Genomic DNA, 20000 nt, shown 5'->3' with positions numbered 1-20000 from the left:
GCTCCCGGCCAGGACAGCCCACAGGACGCCCTTTTATAACCCTAGGGAGTGTTCAGAGCACACTCACTTCCCCCCCCCCACCACTGCCTCCCTTCTGTCCTCATTTCAAACTTCCCGATCACTGTTGAACTTTGACCCCCTCCTGTTGGTAGCTAACCATTTGTAACATTGGTTAGTTTTCCACAAAGGTAGATTTTATAGCTTCACCCTTTGATTTCCATTGCGGCCGTCCAGATTGGCACCTCAAGCATGAACTGTCACAGCTGATTTGTAACTGGATGCCGCCGCCCCTGCCCTCCCAGGTCTCTCTCTTCAGTTGTATATAGTACCATCCTCAAGTTCATTTGCTTGAAATTGCTCTTGTTGAGAGATCCAAGATGGCTATCACTAGCAGCTTGGGATTGCAGCTCCCACTGAAAGAGCAGAGAATGAGAGGACGCCACAGTTTCAGATCAATTTTTGTTGCTCATGCACCAGGAGATTCCCAGTGGAGGAGCCCCACGTGTCGCCAGCGCGACTCTTGAGGCCTGTGAGGCAGTTTTACCGCTGCCTTGGTGTGGCGGTTCTCGGTGCAGAGTCAGAAAAGCATCATCAATCATAACACCGCTGTTTTGGCCAGCACAGTGGGTTGCTCAGATTCTAGCGCCGGGAATCAACAAGTTGGACGTCCATTGAGAAACCCAACTATAAAGACAGTAATTATAAAGACCACAGATGGATAAATTTATAACGAAGGGAAGAAACCAGCCTAACAAGGCTGAGAATACCCAAAATCAGAACACTTCTCCCTCTACAGGGGATCACAGTTCCTCATCAGCAACAGAACAAGGCCTGATAGAGAAAGACTGTGTTCCATTAACAGAAGCAGGCTTTAAAAAGTGGATGATAAGAAACTTCTGGGAATTAAAAGAACTTGTTCTAACCCAATGCAAAGAAACTAAGAACTTTGAAAAAAGGTTTGACGAAATGTTAACAAGAATACACAATTTAGAGAGGAATATAAGTGAATTAATGGAGCTGAAAAATACAACACGAGAACTTCACGAACTATGCACAAGTTTTAACAGCCGAATTGATCAAGCAGAAGAAAAGATTGATATCAGAGGTCGAACACCAACTTCATGAAATAAAACAAAAAGACAAGATTAGAGAAAAAAGGATAAAAAAGAACGAGCAAAGTCTCCAAGAAATATGGGACTATGTGAAAAGACCTAATCTACGTTTGATAGGTGTACCTGAATGTGACGAAGAGAATCGATCCAAGCTGGAAAATACGCTTCAGGATATTATTCAGGAAAACTTTCCCAACCTAGCAAGGCAGGACAATATTCAACTCCAGGAAATACGGAGAACACCACAAACATATTCCTCAAGAAGACCAACCTCAAGGCACATAATCGCCAGATTCACCAGGGTTGAAATGAAAGAAAATACTGAGGGCAGCCAGAGAGAAAGATCAGGTTACCCATAAAGGGAAGCCTATCGGACTCACAGCAGATCTCTCAGCAGAAACCCTACAAGACAGAAGAGAGTGGGGGCCAATATTCAACATCCTTAAAGAAAAGAACTTTCAACCCAGAATTTTACATCCAGCCAAACTAAGTTTCATAAGTGAAGGAAAAATAAAATCTTTTGTGAACAAGCAAGCACTCAGAGATTTCATCACCACCAGGCCTGCTTTACAAGAGCTTCTAAAAGAACCACTACAAATAGAAAGGGACAACCAGTATCAGCCTTTCTAAAACATACCAAAAAATAAAGAACATCAACATAATTAAGAAATTGCATCAACTAATGGGCAAAACAGCCAGCTAACATTAAATGACAGTATCAAACACACATATATTGTTATTAATTCTAAATTTAAATCGACTAAATCCCCCAATCCATAGACACAGACAGGCAAAAAAAGCCAAGACCCATTGGTATGCTACATCCAGACCCATCTCACATGCAAGGATACACAAAGACTCAAAACAAAGGGATGGTGAAAAATTTACCAACCAAATGGAGAGCTAAAATAAATAAATAGAAAGCAGGAGTTGCAATTTTTGCTGATAAAATAGATTTCAAAGCAACAAAGATCAAAAGAAGCAAAGAAGGATATTACATGAAGATAAAAGGATCAATGTAACAAGAAGAGCTAAAGATCCTAAATATATATGCACCCAATACAGAAATACCCAGATATATAAGACTTATAAAGAGACTTGGACTCCCACACAATAATAGTGGGAGACTTACAGATCAATTAGACAGAAAGTTAACATCGATATTCAGGACTTGAACTCAGATCCGGAACAAGTAGACTTAATTAACATTCATAGAACTCTCCACTTTAAATACAAAAAATATACACTCGTATCAGTACTACATCACATGTATTTACAGGTTTAAATGAAATATTCGTTGGCTGCTTGTTAATTATTTTCTTCCCTCTTTTTTTTTTTTTTTTAAATGTCTCTATTATTAAACACAATTACAGGCATACCCAGTTTTAGACTGCATTCTAGCCCGGGCAATAAAGCAACACCCCTGTTCTCTCTCCCTCTTCCTCTTCCTCTTTCTTCCTTTCCTTCATTCTTTTTCTTTTTTTTTTAATTCTTTTTCTTTCTTTCTCTCATTCTTCCTCTAAGAAAAAAAAAAATTGCTCTTGTGTTGTTGTTCTTCCCCTGGTGGCTTCTACTTCCTGCAGGGTAAAGACCATATTTTTCAGCCATGCATTTGAAGTCCTCTAAAGGATGGGTCCTCAGACCCTGGGCTGTAGACCGTGGTCTGTGGCCTGTTAGGAACCGAGCCGCATGGCAGGAGATGAGCGGCAGGCGAGCAAGTATCACCGTCCGAGCTCCGCCTCCTATCAGATCAACTGCAGCATTAGATTCTCATAGGAGCGCGGACCCTGTAGTGAACTGGGCACGTGAGGCATCTAGGTTGCGCGCTCCTCATAAGAATCTAATGCCTAATGATCCATGGTGGAACCGTTTCATCCCACAACCATTGCCTCCGCTTTGTTCATGGTAAAACTGTCTTCCACAACACAAGTCCCTGGTGCCACGAAGGTTGGGGACCGCTGCCCTAGAGCCTGACTTCACACCATTTATAAAATATGTCTTGAACTCTCCGGCTGTGATTGTCTCTCTCCTTCCCCTGTGCCATCGTGCTTCTGTTAGCTAGGCGTGGATGCCATTCCACTTCCTTTTCTGTCTTCCGTCTCTTTCTATTATTCAGTATTTGAGACCAAGTTGAGTTCAGCTGTCACCTTCTCCATGATGGAAGCCTTACACCCCACCCCACCCCTGCTTTTTTTTTGAGACAGAGTCTTATTCTGTCTCCAGGCCGGAGTGCGGTGGCACGATCTTGGCTCACTGCAACCTCTGCCTCCCGGGTTCAAACCATTCTCCTGCCTCAGCCTCTAGAGTAGCTGGGACTACAGGTGCATGCCACCACGCCCAGCTAATTTTTGTATTTTTAGTAGAGACGAGGTTTGACCATGTTGGCCAGGATGGTCTTGATCTCTTGACCTTGTGATCTGCCCACCTTGGCCTCCCAAAGTGCTGGGATTACAGGCGTGAGCCACCATGCTGGGCCGCCTTCCCCCACTTTTAACTGCTTCATCTCACATGAAAATCTCATTCCCTGTGTTCTTCTGACACTTAATATGCAGCCACATATAAATATACTGGCTGAGTGGTCCAGTCATGAAGCGGCCGGTATTGACCTCCATCCTGTGTGAGGCATCGTGCCTAGGTCGGGCTGAGATGCAAAGGACATTCAAGATTGTGTTGCTTTAAGGGCATCACTGTGCCTTCTCCACACACGTGGACTCGACTACCATGAGCACAGAGGGGATGGCAACATGTGCTCTGCCCCAGATGCCAGCATGTGACATTGGTTTTTGTTTTTGAGACAGAGTTTCACTCTTGTCAGCCAGGCTGGAGTGCAGTGGCGTGATCTTGGCTCACCACAACCTGCACCTCCTGGGTTCAAGTGATTCTCCTGCCTCAGCCTCTTCAGTAGCCGGGATTACAGGCACTTGCCACCACGCCTGGCTAATTTTTGTAGTTTTAGTAGAGATGGGGTTTCACCAGGTTGGCCAGACTGTTCAGGAATTCCTGACCTCAGGTGATTCACCCACCTTGGCATCCCAAACTGCTGGGATTACAGGCATGAGCCACCATGCCTGGCCAGGATGTGCCATTTGAATTGAGATTTAAAGGAGTGGTAAAAGTTTCCAGGTAAAGAAAGAGAGCAAAAGCACTAAGCCACAGAGAGCCACGCATGTGGAGACCTAGAGCCAGACAGGGGCAGCGGGAGGGGAGGGAGAAGCTGAGGGTGTCAGGAGACAAGGGCGGACCATCCCGAGGGGAAAGGTGATTGCTCAGTTTTTAGGAAAATAGCTTTGTTGATACTGTAGCATAGTGTGTAGAATGGCTTCTTGGGAAAGGGCTGGAAAGAAAAGAATTTTTAGGTGGTTATTATAATAGAAATAAGCACTAGAAACCAAGAAAAATGACCCTACTTTCTGTTGTCTCTGTCTGCGTTAGTGTGTCTGTTTCCTCAACCAGATTATAAGCATGAGCTCTGCAGTGCATGTTTTTCCTGTTTATCTTTAGAATAGCCACAGTACTTAGCATGTAACTGTGTCCATAAAAGATAATTAATGGATACTAATGATACGGCTTAGGCACTGTTTCTCATCTTCCCACCAGACTCCAATGTGTGAAAAGTAGTGCCTAGCTCATTGTAGGCACTGAATAATTAAGAACAGACTGTAAAACGGGAAAGGAATAAAATATGCCACAATATGCAAAATTATTCAAAAGAATAAAGTGTACAAAAAGTATTTGCATGTCTTGAGTGCTTAAAGGTGACTTTGTGAGTGAGTGAAACCGACACCTCCCCATGTGTGATTTTTGTGCAGGGGAGGGAGCCCCCCTGCCTACCCAGGTGGGGTTCAGGGAAGTTCCTCTGACCGAGGGGAGAAGGTGGCACACAGCTCGGGCATCGTCAGGGAGCCTCGTGTTCTGATGTGTGTTTCTTTCTCACTGCTTCCTGCAGATATTCTGTAAGCCACTTTCATCATGGGAGAAATAGAGCAGAGACCGACCCCAGGATCGCGACTGGGGGCCCCGGAAAATTCGGGGATCAGTACCTTGGAACGTGGACAGAAGCCGCCCCCAACGCCTTCAGGAAAACTTGTGTCCATCAAAATCCAGATGCTGGATGACACCCAGGAGGCATTTGAAGTTCCAGTAAGTTGGGGAATGTCTCTGCGAACCTAGGGGTGTGGGTCAGCCTTTGGATAGGGGAGGTCAGGCTCACTCTCATGGCCAGTGACATGAGGCGGCCGGAGGGCCTGCGTGTTCGGCACCTCCCTCTCTGCCCCCCGTGGCCCGCTGGCCCATTCTGGTTCCGAGCTCTCCAGTGTCTCGATTTATGCATGAACCACCCATACAGTGATGTCAGTGGCTTCACCACTTGAATTTTATCTGACCTTCCATTTAAATATACATGTAATGTAAGTGCATATATATATGTTATGTTTATACATGTAACTGGAGGGAAGAGTGGTCTTGTGGCTGCATCCCAGTTTAATTTACTGGTCATAGGCAATTCCTCTCTCACATTGGTGCTCGTGTGTGTGTGTTTGTGGGGGGAGTGTATTGAACTCATGTCCAGGTTACTGGCAAGAACAATCTCGAGAGCATCATTAATGAGCCACTTGTGTTTCATGTCAGGAAGTTGGGAGAGCCTGTGCATGCAATCCCACAGGGCAGGGTGTGGGAGTATAGAAAAGCCTCCTTCGAGGCTGGGTGCTATGGCTTATGACTGTAATCCTAGCACTTTGGAAGGCTGAGGCAGGTGGATCACCTGAGGTCAGGAGTTCAAGACCAGCCTGGCCAACATGCTAAAATCCCGTGTCTACTAAAAATACAAAAAAAAAACAAAATTAGCTGGGGGTGGTGGCAGACACCTGTAGTCCCAGCTACTCGGGAGGCCGAGGCAGGAGAATCACTGGAACCTGGGAGGTGGAGGTTGCAGTGAGCTGAGATCGTGCCATTGCACTCCAGCCTGGGCAACAAGAGGGAGACTCTATCTCAGGGGGAAAAAAAAAAAAAAAAAAAAGCCTCCTTCCGAGCCTACCATATGGCAGCCCTAGAGATGGGGAGGTCCTGCCACCCCAGGGTCCAGGACAGAGCAGGCTGGGGGCTGGAGCCATCACGGGAGGAGCCCCTGGCCCTCCGCACTTCTGCTGTTCTTCTCTGAGCCCCTGCCCGGCCTGTCCCAGCCTCCTCCTCAGATCACTCCTGCAGGAGGTTGAGAAGCCACCGCACACCTTATCCCGGCAGCAGAGGAAGGTGGGGGTGTCAGGCTGGCTAAGCGGCCAGCACACTGCTCTCATCAGCTCAGTCCAGAGTACTCTTAAGACACCTCAGATCTAGTATTTTGGGTTTTCTGTCTTGAGTATCAAACACCCTCTAATATTGTTTGTGGGGGAGGAAAATAACTCGTGAATTCCAAGCAGCCAACTTCTAAACAAACTCTGGGAGCACACCTGTTTTTCAGCCTGCAGACGATCTGCCTGTTACTCCTGTTGGCTAGAGGGGCTGGAATTTAATAGTCGGCATTAACGTGGATAACCCGTCATTTAATCATTTATGGGATATGATTCAGCAAATTATATTTATTTCAAAGAACATTACTCAGAGTGCATGAACTAACATTAAATGTCTCAAGGAAAGATAAACTCAGAATAGCTATGCGCAAAACTGCCAATTTATTGTACGCTGCAAACAACCTTTGTGTTTTCTAATTTTCTTACTGTGGAATTTATATCTTTCAAGTACTTGCGACAGCTTTGTATTTTGGTGAACAAAGCTATTGCTAATCTGTCAAAATCATAGACTCTGTTGAGGAGAGCCCCTGCCATCTGGTTAGAACTGGGCCTCTTGGCACATGTGGTTTGTACCTGCGCCACCTCACCCACTTTGTCTTTGTTGCCAGACTGGTTTGGTGATGTGTTTGGTTTCAGTGTTTCCTGCTCAGTACTGTGAAGGGCTTCTGAGCCAGGCTTCTAGCAGCACATTCTGTTACACGGTGTTCTCCTGAGTGGGCTGGACTGTGGAACTAGCAAAGGCTGCTTCTGTGTGCACTCACTCCAGGGATCCCTGGGCTGCTCTCACCTGTGGCTCTTCCTGAAACCAAAGAAAGTCAAGACCCCATTCCTCACCACTATTTAGCTAGCACCTATGTAGGAACTCCCTGCCCAAGAAGTAGTAATAAAAGTGTGTGTTCATCTTTTAAAATGATTTTTCTTCATAATTTCGGATGGCTTCTGCTTTGCATTTATAAGCCCTCTGTCTGGAAGTAACCTTTCTCATGCTCTCTGATAAACTCTTATGGATTCTTAAAAGCCTTATCTGTTTTGCCTGGATGCCTACTCCCTCAGGCAGTGGACAGGGCTTTTTCTTCCTTCTTGTAGATGTCTTTACTCATACATCTATCAGATGTACGAGGGAGCCTGGGTTCAAATCCTGTCCTACCGAAAGTTGTGCAGGGTGGACAAGTTATTAACCTGTCTGTATCGATAAAATGAGGCCAGTAATAAACTCTGCTTTGTATTCTATGAGAGTAAAAAAGAGGAGACACAAATAAAGTGTTTGGAACAATTCTTGACATGTAGTAAGAGCTTAACATACATTAGTAGTAACGATAATGACATGCACTTCCAACTGCCTGCCTGTTACGTCTGTATCCCCAGCATCTAGCATGACCCCTGGCACATAGTAGGTGCTAATCTGCCGACTGTCAGAGTGAGTTTATTTTACAAGTAGAATTAATGCCATTGTTAGTTTTCACATGTCTCCTCCATATAGACTTTAATTTTTTTAGTTTGGTCAGAATGTTCCTCAGCCCCTGGGCCGCAGATGTATTCCTTAAGTGACTGTACAAAGCCAGATATCAGCATTTTTATTGGTGGAGCTGATTCTGAGTCACTACCTCATGCTTGTTAAGAGTAGCCACAGCCAGGCCGGGCGCGGTGGCTCAAGCCTGTAATCCCAGCACTTTGGGAGGCCAAGGCGGGTGGATCACGAGGTCAAGAGATCGAGACCATCCTGGTCAACATGGTGAAACCCCGTCTCTACTAAAAATACAAAAAATTAGCTGGGCATGGTGGCACGTGCCTGTAATCCCAGCTACTCAGGAGGCTGAGGCAGGAGAATTGCCTGAACCCAGGAGGCGGAGGTTGCGGTGAGCCGAGATTGCACCATTGCACTCCAGCCTGGGTAACAAGAGCGAAACTTCGTCTCAAAAAAAAAAAAGAGTGGCCAGCAGCAGCTGGCAGGCATCGGGGCTGGCTGTGATGGCTCAGTCATCAGGGACCAGAGGGAAGTGACTAGGACTGGGAGAGACTCAGCCCCCCAGTCTTGCTTTAAAACCTTGTGCAGAAACTTTCTGCTGGGAATTCATCAAGGCCAAGTGTCTGACCCTGGTAGCGTCCTTTGATGGAGTGCCCCAAGTGAATGAATTCTCATGACTCAGTCACATTCCCCACGCAGCTGAGCCGGGCACATGGCCAGAAGCCCCTGCAGTTTCCTTTGGGGATGACCAGTGTCTTTCCCTGGGGGTTGAATTTCCTGGGCCTTGGCTTATTAATTTTGTTTTAAAATATGAATTTGTAGGCAAAGTAGTCATTTAAAATGCAAATCCCCTGAACACTTCTGGCACAGAGAACCACACCATCTTCTCCATGGTGTCTCCATCCTTCTTTATACCCTGAAAAAATGATGATTAGAGAGCTCTGCCTTTTGGAAGGCTTTGGCAGTTGGCTCCATGGTTTTTTCCTTTCTGTAGCTGGTTCCACAAACACCTTTGCAGTTGAACTTGGACAGTCTTTTTAGGTATTTCCTCTGCAGAGTGGAAAGTTCAGATGCAGTATTTATAGTAAATTCTTACATGGTGTTTTGTCATCTTTATGTGGAAAACACTGCGCAAATAAGCTTCACCCCGTGGTTTATGATATACACAGCTTTCTCTTCCAACCAGAGGTTATGAAACAGACTGACTCTTGGGCATCTGAAAGGGTTAATAACATGCCCCTGTGTCCGCCTAGGCCATTTCCCTGGTGGTTCCTGGGAAGGTTTTCTGTGTTCCCTCCTCATGACCCTGCTGGTAAACAAACAGTGTTCCCACTGACACTAGTAGGATGAAGCAGATGGTTTCCATTCCAACTGTTTATTCAGTTTATGTGTTTTCATTAGCAGTGTTTCCATAGGAAGAGCAGAGGAAATAAAACACAGCCCCCCCTTTTTTTTTTTTGCTTCTTTTGAGCAGCCCTGGTATAAAAAAAAAAAAAAGGTGGTGGAAGATGCTCACAGGTGACAAAAATGACGCCTAGTGCCTGTCTAAGTGTTAGAGGGAGTGACCAGTTTCAGGCAGGTGGGTGATGGCAGAAGCCCAGAACCCCCCCAGGGAGCCGGGGCAGGAGTTAGTGGTGGCAGAGGGAAGTCAGCGTCCACAGTCGTCATCGCAGGAAATGATCCTTGTAACGGTCTCGTGTTGCTGTCTTGTCACTGCTGGGCTTGAGTGTTTATAGCTCCCCAGGCTTATGTAGCATTCATCCTTTGCCTGAGGACCACGTGTGGCCTTCGTGGCTCAGGGAGCCTGGGAGGGAGCCATGAGCCTCCGTAGAGGGGCCCCATACACTCTTCTCAACCACAGGCCTTAGCTTCTCATGTCAGAACACCCTGTTCTTTGTTGACCTGCGTGGTGTTGGCCTCTTGCAGGTAGAGTGGCCACTCCTTGGAGGGCAAGGCCTTTTGTGTTTGTCCATCATCATCATATCCTGCGCCCAAACGGCACCTGTGTGTGAAACTGACTGGTTACAGCTCTGTCTGGTCATTTCACTGTGCGAGAGTTGGTGCTGTCCTAGCATAACAAGGGAAAGAGCTTGTGGGAAGCGCTTGAGTCCCTTCCTCGTGTTTGCACAGCATGAAGGTGGGGCGGGGATTGGCGCTCAGCCTGCAGAACCCTCAGCTTACCCTCACCCTTTGTGAGACTCAAGGACTTCCACTGCCTCCTACTCCCACACAGGCGGTCCCCGTTCAGCTTGGCCCCCCTTCCCCCACCCCCATGCTGCCCTGTTCTCACTGCTTTCTAAACACTCACCCCATCCTCACCCCAAACACATTGATCAAAATCCCACCGGCTGCTGGGCCTCTCCCAGGCGCGTGCTCCAGGCCAGGCTTCTCTCCTGACAGTGCCAATATCTCACCTCCAATCAGACCTTGAATCACAGCCTCTAATCTTGCCTCTCTCATTCATTACTCCTGGTGCTGTGACTCAGTTCCCTAATCTGCAGAATCAGGCACTGGAGCCAGATGATTGTAAAGGCTGCCCCCAATCCCTTTCCTTCTTTGGAAGTGAGGACCCTGTGTTGACATCCTTTGTGATGAGTTAACTTTTTGTGACTGTATTTGTGAATTCTCCAGATGGAAGGTAAAATCTTGGAGGAAAGAGATTTTTCATTTTAGAGCAAACCCTAAGGCCCCCCACAGCCTGATTAGACGCAGTGGATACCGTGTGCCTACTAAGTGCTGAAGAAACATATGTGATGAGAGTGAAGAAGCATGCCACGATTTATATATCACGCCAGTCATAGGCCCCAGGAAATGTCATGTGTGTCCATAAAGCTCACTGCGCTACATAGGGCCAAACCCCATGCTGTTTGACATGGGAGATGGAAGACTGAAATCAAATATTTTCTTGATAGCACATTATTGGTAGGAAATGCAACAAGTTGAAATCAGAGACCCAGAGTTTTTGAGAAAAGTAATGAGTTTGCATGTCATAAAAGACTCCTTAGGTTCTTTTCTGGTATCAGACTCACCTGTGTTCTCTTGGAGACCTAATTAGGAGTGTTACAAATTCAGTCCTTACATGATTAAACATCGATTTTATTTCATTATTATACCTTTTGAAATGTAACGGTTCTTTCATTCCTTTAATTTTCACTGAAACCTGGGTTTGACATCAATAGGGAGCTTGTTCTCCAAGAGCTCTGGTTCAGGGCGAGGTCTCCACTGGGGATAGATTCGAAAGCTGACTTCATAAGCTCCATCTCAGAACAAGGGACGGAGCAGAAGTTTGTCTTTTCAGAAAGCTCAGGGTTTCCTCTTTGTGGCCCCGCAGCTGACATCAGGAGCTGGGCTTGTGCCCACTAGTAGCAACTGTGCCTTTATGTAAGTGTGTTCATTTTCTCTGTCTTTGTCTTTCATATTTATTAAAAACAATTTTTTTTTTTTTTTTGAGGCAAGAAAGGTGCAGTGGCCCGATCAGAGCTCACTGCAGCCTCAAACTCCTGGACTCAAGCAACCCTCCTGTCTCAGCTTCCCTAGTAGCTGGGACTACAGGTGCATGCCACCACGCTGGGCTAATTTATTTTTATTTTTATCTGCAGAGACAAGGTCTTGGTGTGTTATCCAGCCTGGTCTGGAACTCCTGGTCAAGCAGTCCTCCCGTTTGTCCTCCCAAAGTATTGGGATGACAGGCATAAGCCACTGCTCTCAGCCACACCCTTTTTACTTCTAATGAATTGTTTCCCAATTTATTTTCATTTTTTGAGACAGTCTTCCATGTCACCGAGGCCGGAGTGCAGTGGAGCAGTCCTGGCTCACTGCGGCCTCCACCTGCTCTCGGCAGTCCTCCCACTGCAGCCCTCCTGGTTGCTGAGACTACAGGCACACATCACCATACCTAGCTTTTTTCTTTTCTTTTTGTAGAGACGAGGGTCTCGATATGTTGCCCAGGCTGGTCTGCAACTCCTGGACTGAAATGATCCTCCTGCCTTGGCCTCCTACAGTGCTGGGATTATAGGGAATGTGCCCTTTTTGATAAGCTGGAGAAAATATTTTCTTCTCTTTCTTTTTCTCCCCACAAAGAGGTGAAATACACATTTAACTAAGGTCTCGAGGGGGCGGGGCCCATTTTTTTGAGTAAGTGTTGCCGTTCTGACTCCGGGAATCCTGAGTCCCTCCCTGGAGGGGGCTTGCTCCTAGAGTGGTCTGATGGTAATGATAGTGGAAAGAAGGTGCTTAGATTCCAGGACAACTTAATTTTCTTCCTTTGTGCCAAATGCTTCACAGTGAGACGTGGAGGTGGAGGAGGAGGAGGAGGATAGACCCAAATCACACTGAATCGGCCCTTTCAGCCCTGCAGGGCGGTGTGTGTGCCCAGAACTGCATTTGCTGCCGCTGAAGCAGCTGCACTTTGAACCAGAGGGAGCAGAGGGAGCTTAGCGTGTTCATGCAGCTTTAAAAAATAAGTCAGCGTTTCTTTTTTTCTTATCACTGTTGCTTTTGGCTTCTTTTATTAACAAAGTTTCTGAAACAGAATTTCAGGCTACTTTGCTTTGCGTGGTCATTTCTGTGTTTTATTTAACTTGGAGTGATAAATGGTGCCTGAGTCTAGCCCCATGAGATTACATTTAAAGGCAATTTTGGCTATTTTAATAGATGAAAAAAATTTTTTTCATAAATCATTTTAGCTAAATACTGTTAGCTTTCCTTTCCAGCGTCTCAGGAGCCAAGAGTAGAATTTAAGTGCCGGCCTGAAATGTTTGTGTGCACCCCTTTCAACTGTAGCAAAGACTCTGCTGATCAAAGTCAGTTCTGTAGCTTGAGGCCTGCAGTGATTCCTTAACAGCTGTTTGCTATTTTCTCCCCCTAAAAAAGAATCACTCATAGAACCTAATAAAAAGAATCAACTAATTGAGAATGTCTGAATCTGATGTTAAAAATGGGCCATAATCTGAGAAAATGTAGTAAGTTTGAAAAGCTGCTTTTTTTCTCTTTTAAATGGAGACAGTAAATTTTCTCAATGATGAGAAATGGAGGAGGGGTTGAAGGGAAAATTCAGGCCCCTGCGACCCCACCACCCCGCTTCCTAGCTGTATGGCTCTGTGTAACTGGCCAGTCTCATCTCTACACATGGAGAATACCTACTACTTGAGGCCCAGGTGAGGCTCAAATGAGATCTTCTGCAAAAACACCTTGCAGAGAACGCATAATCCGGTTCTCATGAAAATAGGTTCTCTTCCTTCCTTTCATCCTGAACTTCAGTTTCCTTCTTGTTCTTTCACAGAATGGGGGCCCTGCTTTCAATGTGGAGCTGTTCATTGGATCAGTGGGAGAAAAGAAAGTGAATGAAAGCACTTAAGAATAAAAAATCGTGTGCTTGTGTCAGATAGGGCCATGCGTGTCTCTTACACCGCAGCTGTCTGTATAGTCTCACATCAAACTGGGGCTTTCTTTGGAGGGTGAATCATTACCTAAGCCAAAGCTGTGTCCCAGGTGGCTTGGGGAAGGTCTGTAAGAACAAAGCACCCCTTGGACAATTGCCTTGAAACCTCCGTTTCTGCCAAGCTTGTTTACTGCCTTTTTGTGGATTTACCTGCAGCTTCTGTGAGCTTCAGTTTAATCAGCTTTAAAATTGTGAGGGTGGCTCTTTGAGCTCAGAAATTTTACATGCATTTTTGCCTTGCTGATTTCTTGATCTCCTCTATTTCCTTAGCCTCAAAAGTTTTCCATCTTCCCAGAGTCAGGATGTTCCTGGGTGAACCATGCATCCCTCTCCCATAGACTGGATTAATGATTTTAAGGTAGACGTAGGATTTCAAGATCCTTTGGGGCAGGTCTTTTCAATATGGGCTCTCTGGGTTCATTTGAAGGAAGTGCTCAGCTGGCTGGATGCTCTTGCGTTACAATGTAAATATAAAAACATTGCACATATTAAATGGACTGATTTTTAAAAATTATCTGCCATGTTTGAACATTCGATTATTTGCTGTCTCCTATCCATTTGAGCACTTGAGTTGGAGATAATGATTTTAGCTCATAAGACACACACAGAATGACTTAATCAGTTTGGGATTTCCCTTCTGTAGATAGAATGATCATGGAAAATAACAATTCTCAAAGCCGTTAGCACTTTGTAGCTTTGAACGAGAACCTTGTAGGTTTGTTTCCTCATTTATAGATACAGGAAGTTGGACCAGATACCCACAGTGGAATTTTGTGGCCCTGGTTTTATTTTATGGAATGTGGTCTTGGAACCACGATATGGGTTTCACAAATGTGTATCCACGTGGGAGGCAAGGTGCTACTGGTGATAAGAAAATGAATAAAAATAATAACTACCCTCTAAAAAACCCCTTGTGGTGTGCCAGACATTGTGCCAAGTCTGTTTGTACATTATCTCGTGTCTTGCTAAGAGAGCCTATGAGGTAGGTAGGAACAACACCAATTAGTCTCACAGGGCATAAGTGACTTGGTGTGGGTCAATGTGCTGGAGAGAAGGAGCTGGAATCCCAACCCGGGACCACCAACACCTGAGCCTGTCACTTACTTTGTTAAATGGTCTGGGGCCATAAAGAGCCATTAGTGTTGTCAGTAGAATTTCCATGCTGCAAAACAAATAGCACTAGAAGATAAATCCTCTCAGCAAGGCAGTTTACTTCTAGAAGGGTGCGGCTCACGGATGGAGGGAGCAATGGTGGCAGCACGCTTGGACAAGGGGTGAAGGGGTACTTATGCCTGGCGGGGGTCGTCGCTACTGCTGTGTGGTTCCCCTATTGGCTAGGATTAGACTGCACAAACTAGACTAATCCTGATTGGCTATTTTAAAGAGAGCAGGGGTCCAAGCTGGAGGGGCAGGGTGGGTGTTTTGGCAGGAAGGACAGTTACGGGTGGGTCAGAGCAGGTAGCCAGGGGTGACCTAGGTCAAAGAAAGTGACCAGAGCAGGTGACCGGGATGAGTCAGCATGGAGCCGGGGCCAGGGGAACAGATGTGAACTATAGATGAGAGCCAGTGGAGAAGGTTGTTTACTGAAACTGCAGGGAAGTTAAACTTTAAAATAGAGAATTAAAGAATAAGAGAGCTGAACACGCTGACATACTGATTCTTTGAAGAGAAATTTGGGGTTCACTGTAACATTAGGATGATAGAGCATGCCAGCTGTGCTAGTGACAGGTGCCAGGTGAAGGTGCTCTAGTGGGCAGGATGGGTTGAAGAGGGCGGAGTCTGCAGAAGGACAGCTCAGTGACCAGAGGCCTTTGCAATATCATCTCCACGTGGTAATGACTGATAAGGGCCAGGGTCCTGCAGACAGGCTGTCAGGGGGTTTGACGGGTCCAGGAGAAAGCCAGCAGGTAGAACTGACAGGGTTTGGTAGCTGATGGGGCAGGAGCAGAGCGCCCCCCCACCCAGGAGTGGGAGAGTACCCAGAGTCCTCAGGTTTATAGCCTGTATGGCTCAGTGCTGTCACTGAGGACTAGGAAGTCAACTCTGTGACCAATGTTTTACTTGAAATAAAGTCTTCATTTAGTTGACATGAACATTGCCAATGTTGCTAATAAAGGCATTGGTTTGTTTTTGTTTTTGTTTTTGTTTTGAGACTCAGTTTCTCTCCTGTCACCCAGGCTCGAGTACAATTGTGCGATCTTGGCTCACTGCAACCTCCACCTCCTGGGTTCAAGCAGTTCTCCTGTCTCAGCCTCTTAAGTAGCTGGGACTATAGGTGCCTACCACCATGCCCAGCTAATTTTTGTATTTTTAGTAGAGACGGGGTTTCACCACGTTGGCCAGGCTGGTCTCGAACTCCTGACCTCAGGTGATCCACCTGCCTCAGCCTCCCGAAGTACTGGGATTACAGACGTGAGCCACCACGCCCAGCCATAGAAGACATTGCTTTGTTGTTTATCACAAAGAAGAATCTGCGGCTCTGGAAATTAACTTCCAGGGATCTTAGTGATAGTGTAAATGGTACAAACTGGAAGTAACAAATGGAAGTCGATTGCTTAGTTTCAGTTTATGTTAGAAAGTTATATGTACTCCTTGCATTCCAATTTCCTCAGTGAAGCTACTCTGTTAAGCTTGCCATACCTGGGTGACCACCAAGCTGGAAAAGCATTTAGATAGTGTTTTCAAACGATTCTATTAAAAAGCATTAAAAAGGAGCAGAACAGTTGCTTTCTTTAGCTCATTATTTAGTTTTGATGTAATTTGCTGGTGACATGAACTGTAACATGAAATTGGCTATTATCCCATCTTCCGGTGGCCATTTGTCAGTACGTATTTCTGCCAGCACACAGAACCCGGGTGCTTCATTACCTTTGATCTAGGCATAAGACAGTGTGTCGGGCATTGCAGAGCAAGACCAGAGGGCATTTGTGGACTTGTTAGGTTATCACAATACCTTTTTTCATGTTTGAAAGCTGAATTAGTTTCCTAGGGCAGCCATAAGAAAGTACTACAGACCTGTGGAGTAAACAATAGGCAGTTACTATCTCACAGTTTTGGAGGGGTAGGTGAAACAGAGCAGAGTCCCTCTCTTCCTGACCACCCATCCCTTGCCAGGGCCTCCCATTCGCTGACCCCAACCAGAAGCCCCGGAGTAAGAGAGCTGAGGTGAGCAGCCCGTGGCGCTTGGCCTGCAGGCAGAGAGTAGAGAAGAGCAGGGACATCTGGTTGGAGATGGCCGTGACTCTGCCTCACAGAGAACGTGGAGGCGGCTCCATCCCTGCCTCGCTAACCCCACGCTCTCTTCCTCTGCCTTTGCTTCCATTCCTGCAGTCTCGGACCACAGGCTCCTTTTTACCCCCGCACTGAACCCCATCCCTTCACCTGCAGAACATGGCTTCGCATGGCAGGCATCAACAAGAATACCTTTCATCGCATCAGTCCTGGGGTTCACCGACATGCTCTTAATTCTGGACAGCCTTAGCCGTAGAATTCAAATGATGAAGAGAAAGGTGCATGTAGTAGTTACAGCACACATTGAATATAAGCGCTGAAAAAACCTCAGATGTTACTATTAACCAATCTTACCTCTTAGCCTGATTTAATTATTTTTGTAAGGATGAAGATGACATATTTTATTAGAGCTGTTAAACGGGACATCTGGTTTCATGATCCAGCGCCGAGAACAACTCTTCCTTTTATTGACTCGATTTCAGTTGCATTTCACAGCTCATTGCATCCAGGTAGATTTCTCCACGACGATTGGACTTCTGTTTGTTTCCCACAGGACTGAGCTTCCTGGACTTGCACCATTCCTCTGATCAGGCCCTGGGGTTTATTACGATCTCACTCATTATTCCCAGCAAACCAGACGAACCCTCACTCCAAGCACATCAGTGTTTGCTAACTGTGGACTCTGCACTCCCTCCTGAAACCGAGAGTGTTTCTTCTTACCTTTCCCTTCCTTTCCATTTTAGGGGCCATTTCTCTAAAGCAGGCTTCCTCATCAGGGCTCTTCCGTGCCTTGGGTGTCTTTTGAAGCTCCTGAAAGGTCCATGGCCATCTTAGAAAATAAAGTTCTGATTTTCTCCAGAAAACTGATTGAGCAGAAACTGAGACACTGCCAGCAGCCCTCTGGTGTCCTGCCAGCCGGGTTGTTCAGAGAGTCTTTCTGTGGGGACTTACAAGCTGCCTTGCTGAGCTTCCAAACTTATTTTTGCCCTCTTGTCTGGCTCTTAAAATGCTGGATCCAGGGGCCGGGAGAGTTGGTTTTGTCTCTGGTTATTGTTCAGTGGTACACAAGGTACTGGCTGAAAACAAGGGCTTTTTTCTATGTCCTTTGTACCCGCATGAACTCTTGGGGAGGTCAGCGATGGTTGGAAGTCCTTGCTGGCACCATTTCTGCCGTAGCATTGAGGGAACGCTGTAGTCCATTTTTCCCTGGCTAATCTATCCCCTAATGACTTAAGTTGACATTTGTTGAATTACGGTGTATGAATTCGCTAGGGCCACTGTAACAAAGTATCACAAACTGGGTGGCTTCAGGAATACCAGTGTGTGGGCTCAGCTCTGGAGTCCAGCTGTCTGAGATCAGTGTGTCAGCAGTATTGGTTCCTTCCAAGGGTTATGGGAAAAATTGGTCCCGAGCTCCTCTCCTGGCTCCTGGAGGTTTGCTGGTAATCTGTGGCATTCCTTGATTTATGGATATATCACCTCTGTCTCTGCTGTCATCTTCGCCTGGTTTTCTTGCTGTGTGAGAGTCTGTTTCTGTATTTTCCCCTTTCATAAGGACATGGTCATATTACATTAGGGCCCGCCCTGCTGACTTCATTGCAACTTGATAATTTGCAAACACCTGATTTCCGAATAAGGTCACATTCACAGGTATCAGGGATTAGGACTCCATCTTTTTTTATGTGGAGGAGGGGAGATGAAGTTGGACCCAGCTATGTAACAACACCCGTTGTTGGTTTTATTTTAACGAACCATTTGAAAAATGGCCGTGCTGTTCACTGCTGTGACTTCTAGCTGTGTAACTCATTTCCCCAGGTTCCTGCCCTTGTTCTTTTGGAGCATAATGTAGTCTGGGAAATTTTCCGAGTAAGCAGAGGAGACCAGAACTCTTAAATCACATGTACGTGGACTTGGAATTAGAACTGAAGTAAGGGTGGCCATATGACATGAGAAATCTCAGCTGTATTAATCAAGTGAACTGTAGGAGTGAGTGGTTTTTTTTTTTTTTAGTTATGTTTTTTCACCATCACTCTTCCACCGCCATTTCCCAGTGGATCAGCGGTGAGAGAGTGCGAGTTGGAAACCTACCAGGAGCACCTCCCAACCAATCCCGTGGCATTTCTAACGTTCACGCTTATTCTGGCAAAAGTCTATTCAACAGTGTCTTCACCGCTTTCCCAGCATTCTCTCGGGCTTCAAGAAATTATGTCAGAGAACATCACTCATCATTTAAGAAATGCACATCAAGGCTGGGCGCGGCGGCTCAAGCCTGTAATCCCAGCACTTTGGGAGGCCGAGGTGGGTGGATCACGAGGTCAAGAGATCGAGACCATCCTGGTCAACGTGGTGAAACCCCGTCTCTACTAAAAATACAAAAAATTAGCTGGGCATGGTGGTGCGTGCCTGTAATCCCAGCTACTCAGGAGGCTGAGGCAGGAGAATTGCCTGAAGCCAGGAGGCGGAGGTTGCGGTGAGCCGAGATCGCGCCATTGCACTCCAACCTGGGTAACATGAGTGAAACTCCGTCTCAAAAAGAAAAAAAAAAAAAAAAGAAATGCAAATCAAAATCGTGATGAAATATCAGCTCACCCTTATTAGGATTGCTACTATTAAAAAAAAAACCCAGAAAATAACAAGTGCTGATGAGGATATGGAGAAATTGGTACCGTGTGCACGGTTGGTGAGAATGTAAAATTGTGCAGCTGATATAGAAAATGTTATGGCAGCGCCTCAAGAAATTAAAATACAGTTGCCCTATGATCCAGCAGTCCTCCTTTGGGGCCATGCCCAAATCCAAAGCAGAATCTTGTAAGGTAATTGTACACCCATGTTTACAGCAGTACTATTCACACTAGCCAGGAAGTAGAAGGAACCAATTGCCCATCCTGAGATAAATGGAGAAGCGAAGTGTGCTGTATATGTGCAAAATGGTGTATTATTCAGTTTTAAAAAGGAAGGAAATCCTGCCGTATGCCACAACATAGATGAACCTTGAGAACATGATGCTAAGTGAAATAGGAAGAAAAATACTAGAGGATTCTACTTAGATGAGGTACATAAATAGAAACAAAGTAGAATGGTGGTTGCTGTGGGAAGGCATAAGTGGGAGCTGTTTAATGGGTACAGTGTTTGTTCTGCCAGATGAAAAGATTGGAAGATCTTTTTCACAAAAATGCAAATATACCTGGCACTATTGACTGTGCACTTAAAAATGGGCCCAGCACAGTGGCTCACACCTGTAATCCCAGCCCTTTGGCTTGGTGAGGCAGGTGGATCACCTGAGGTCGGGAGTTCGAGACTAGCCTGACCAATATGGTGAAATCTTGTCTCTACTAAAAATAGAAACAGTTAGCTGCATGTGGTGGTGGGTGCCTGTAATCTCAGCTACTGGGGAGACTAAGGCAGGAGAATCACTTGAACCCAGGAGGCAGAGGTTGCAGTGAGCTGAGTTCGTGCCATTGTACTCC

General features: G+C 46.0%; 1 protein-coding gene across 6 annotated transcripts in view; it reads left to right on the top strand.

Annotated features, from left to right (window-relative positions):
* Positions 1-20000, top strand: part of FARP1 (FERM, ARH/RhoGEF and pleckstrin domain protein 1) — a 330763-nt gene that overhangs the window by 68538 nt on the left and 242225 nt on the right. For all 6 annotated transcript variants that reach the window (XR_005200535.1, XM_037739083.1, XM_037739086.1 and 3 more), the window contains exon 2: positions 5059-5252. Coding sequence is in view for 5 of the 6 variants with exons in the window: in XM_037739083.1 (XP_037595011.1) it covers positions 5082-5252 (171 nt within the window). In the remaining variant the exon portion in view is untranslated. The remainder of the gene's footprint in view (positions 1-5058; positions 5253-20000) is intronic.

The sequence above is a fragment of the Cebus imitator genome, unplaced genomic scaffold, assembly GCF_001604975.1.
Source record: "Cebus imitator isolate Cc_AM_T3 unplaced genomic scaffold, Cebus_imitator-1.0 Scaffold62, whole genome shotgun sequence".
NCBI lineage: Eukaryota > Metazoa > Chordata > Mammalia > Primates > Cebidae > Cebus > Cebus imitator.
The sequence above is the reverse complement of the archived record's forward strand: the minus strand, read 5'-3'. Positions and strand labels throughout refer to the sequence as shown.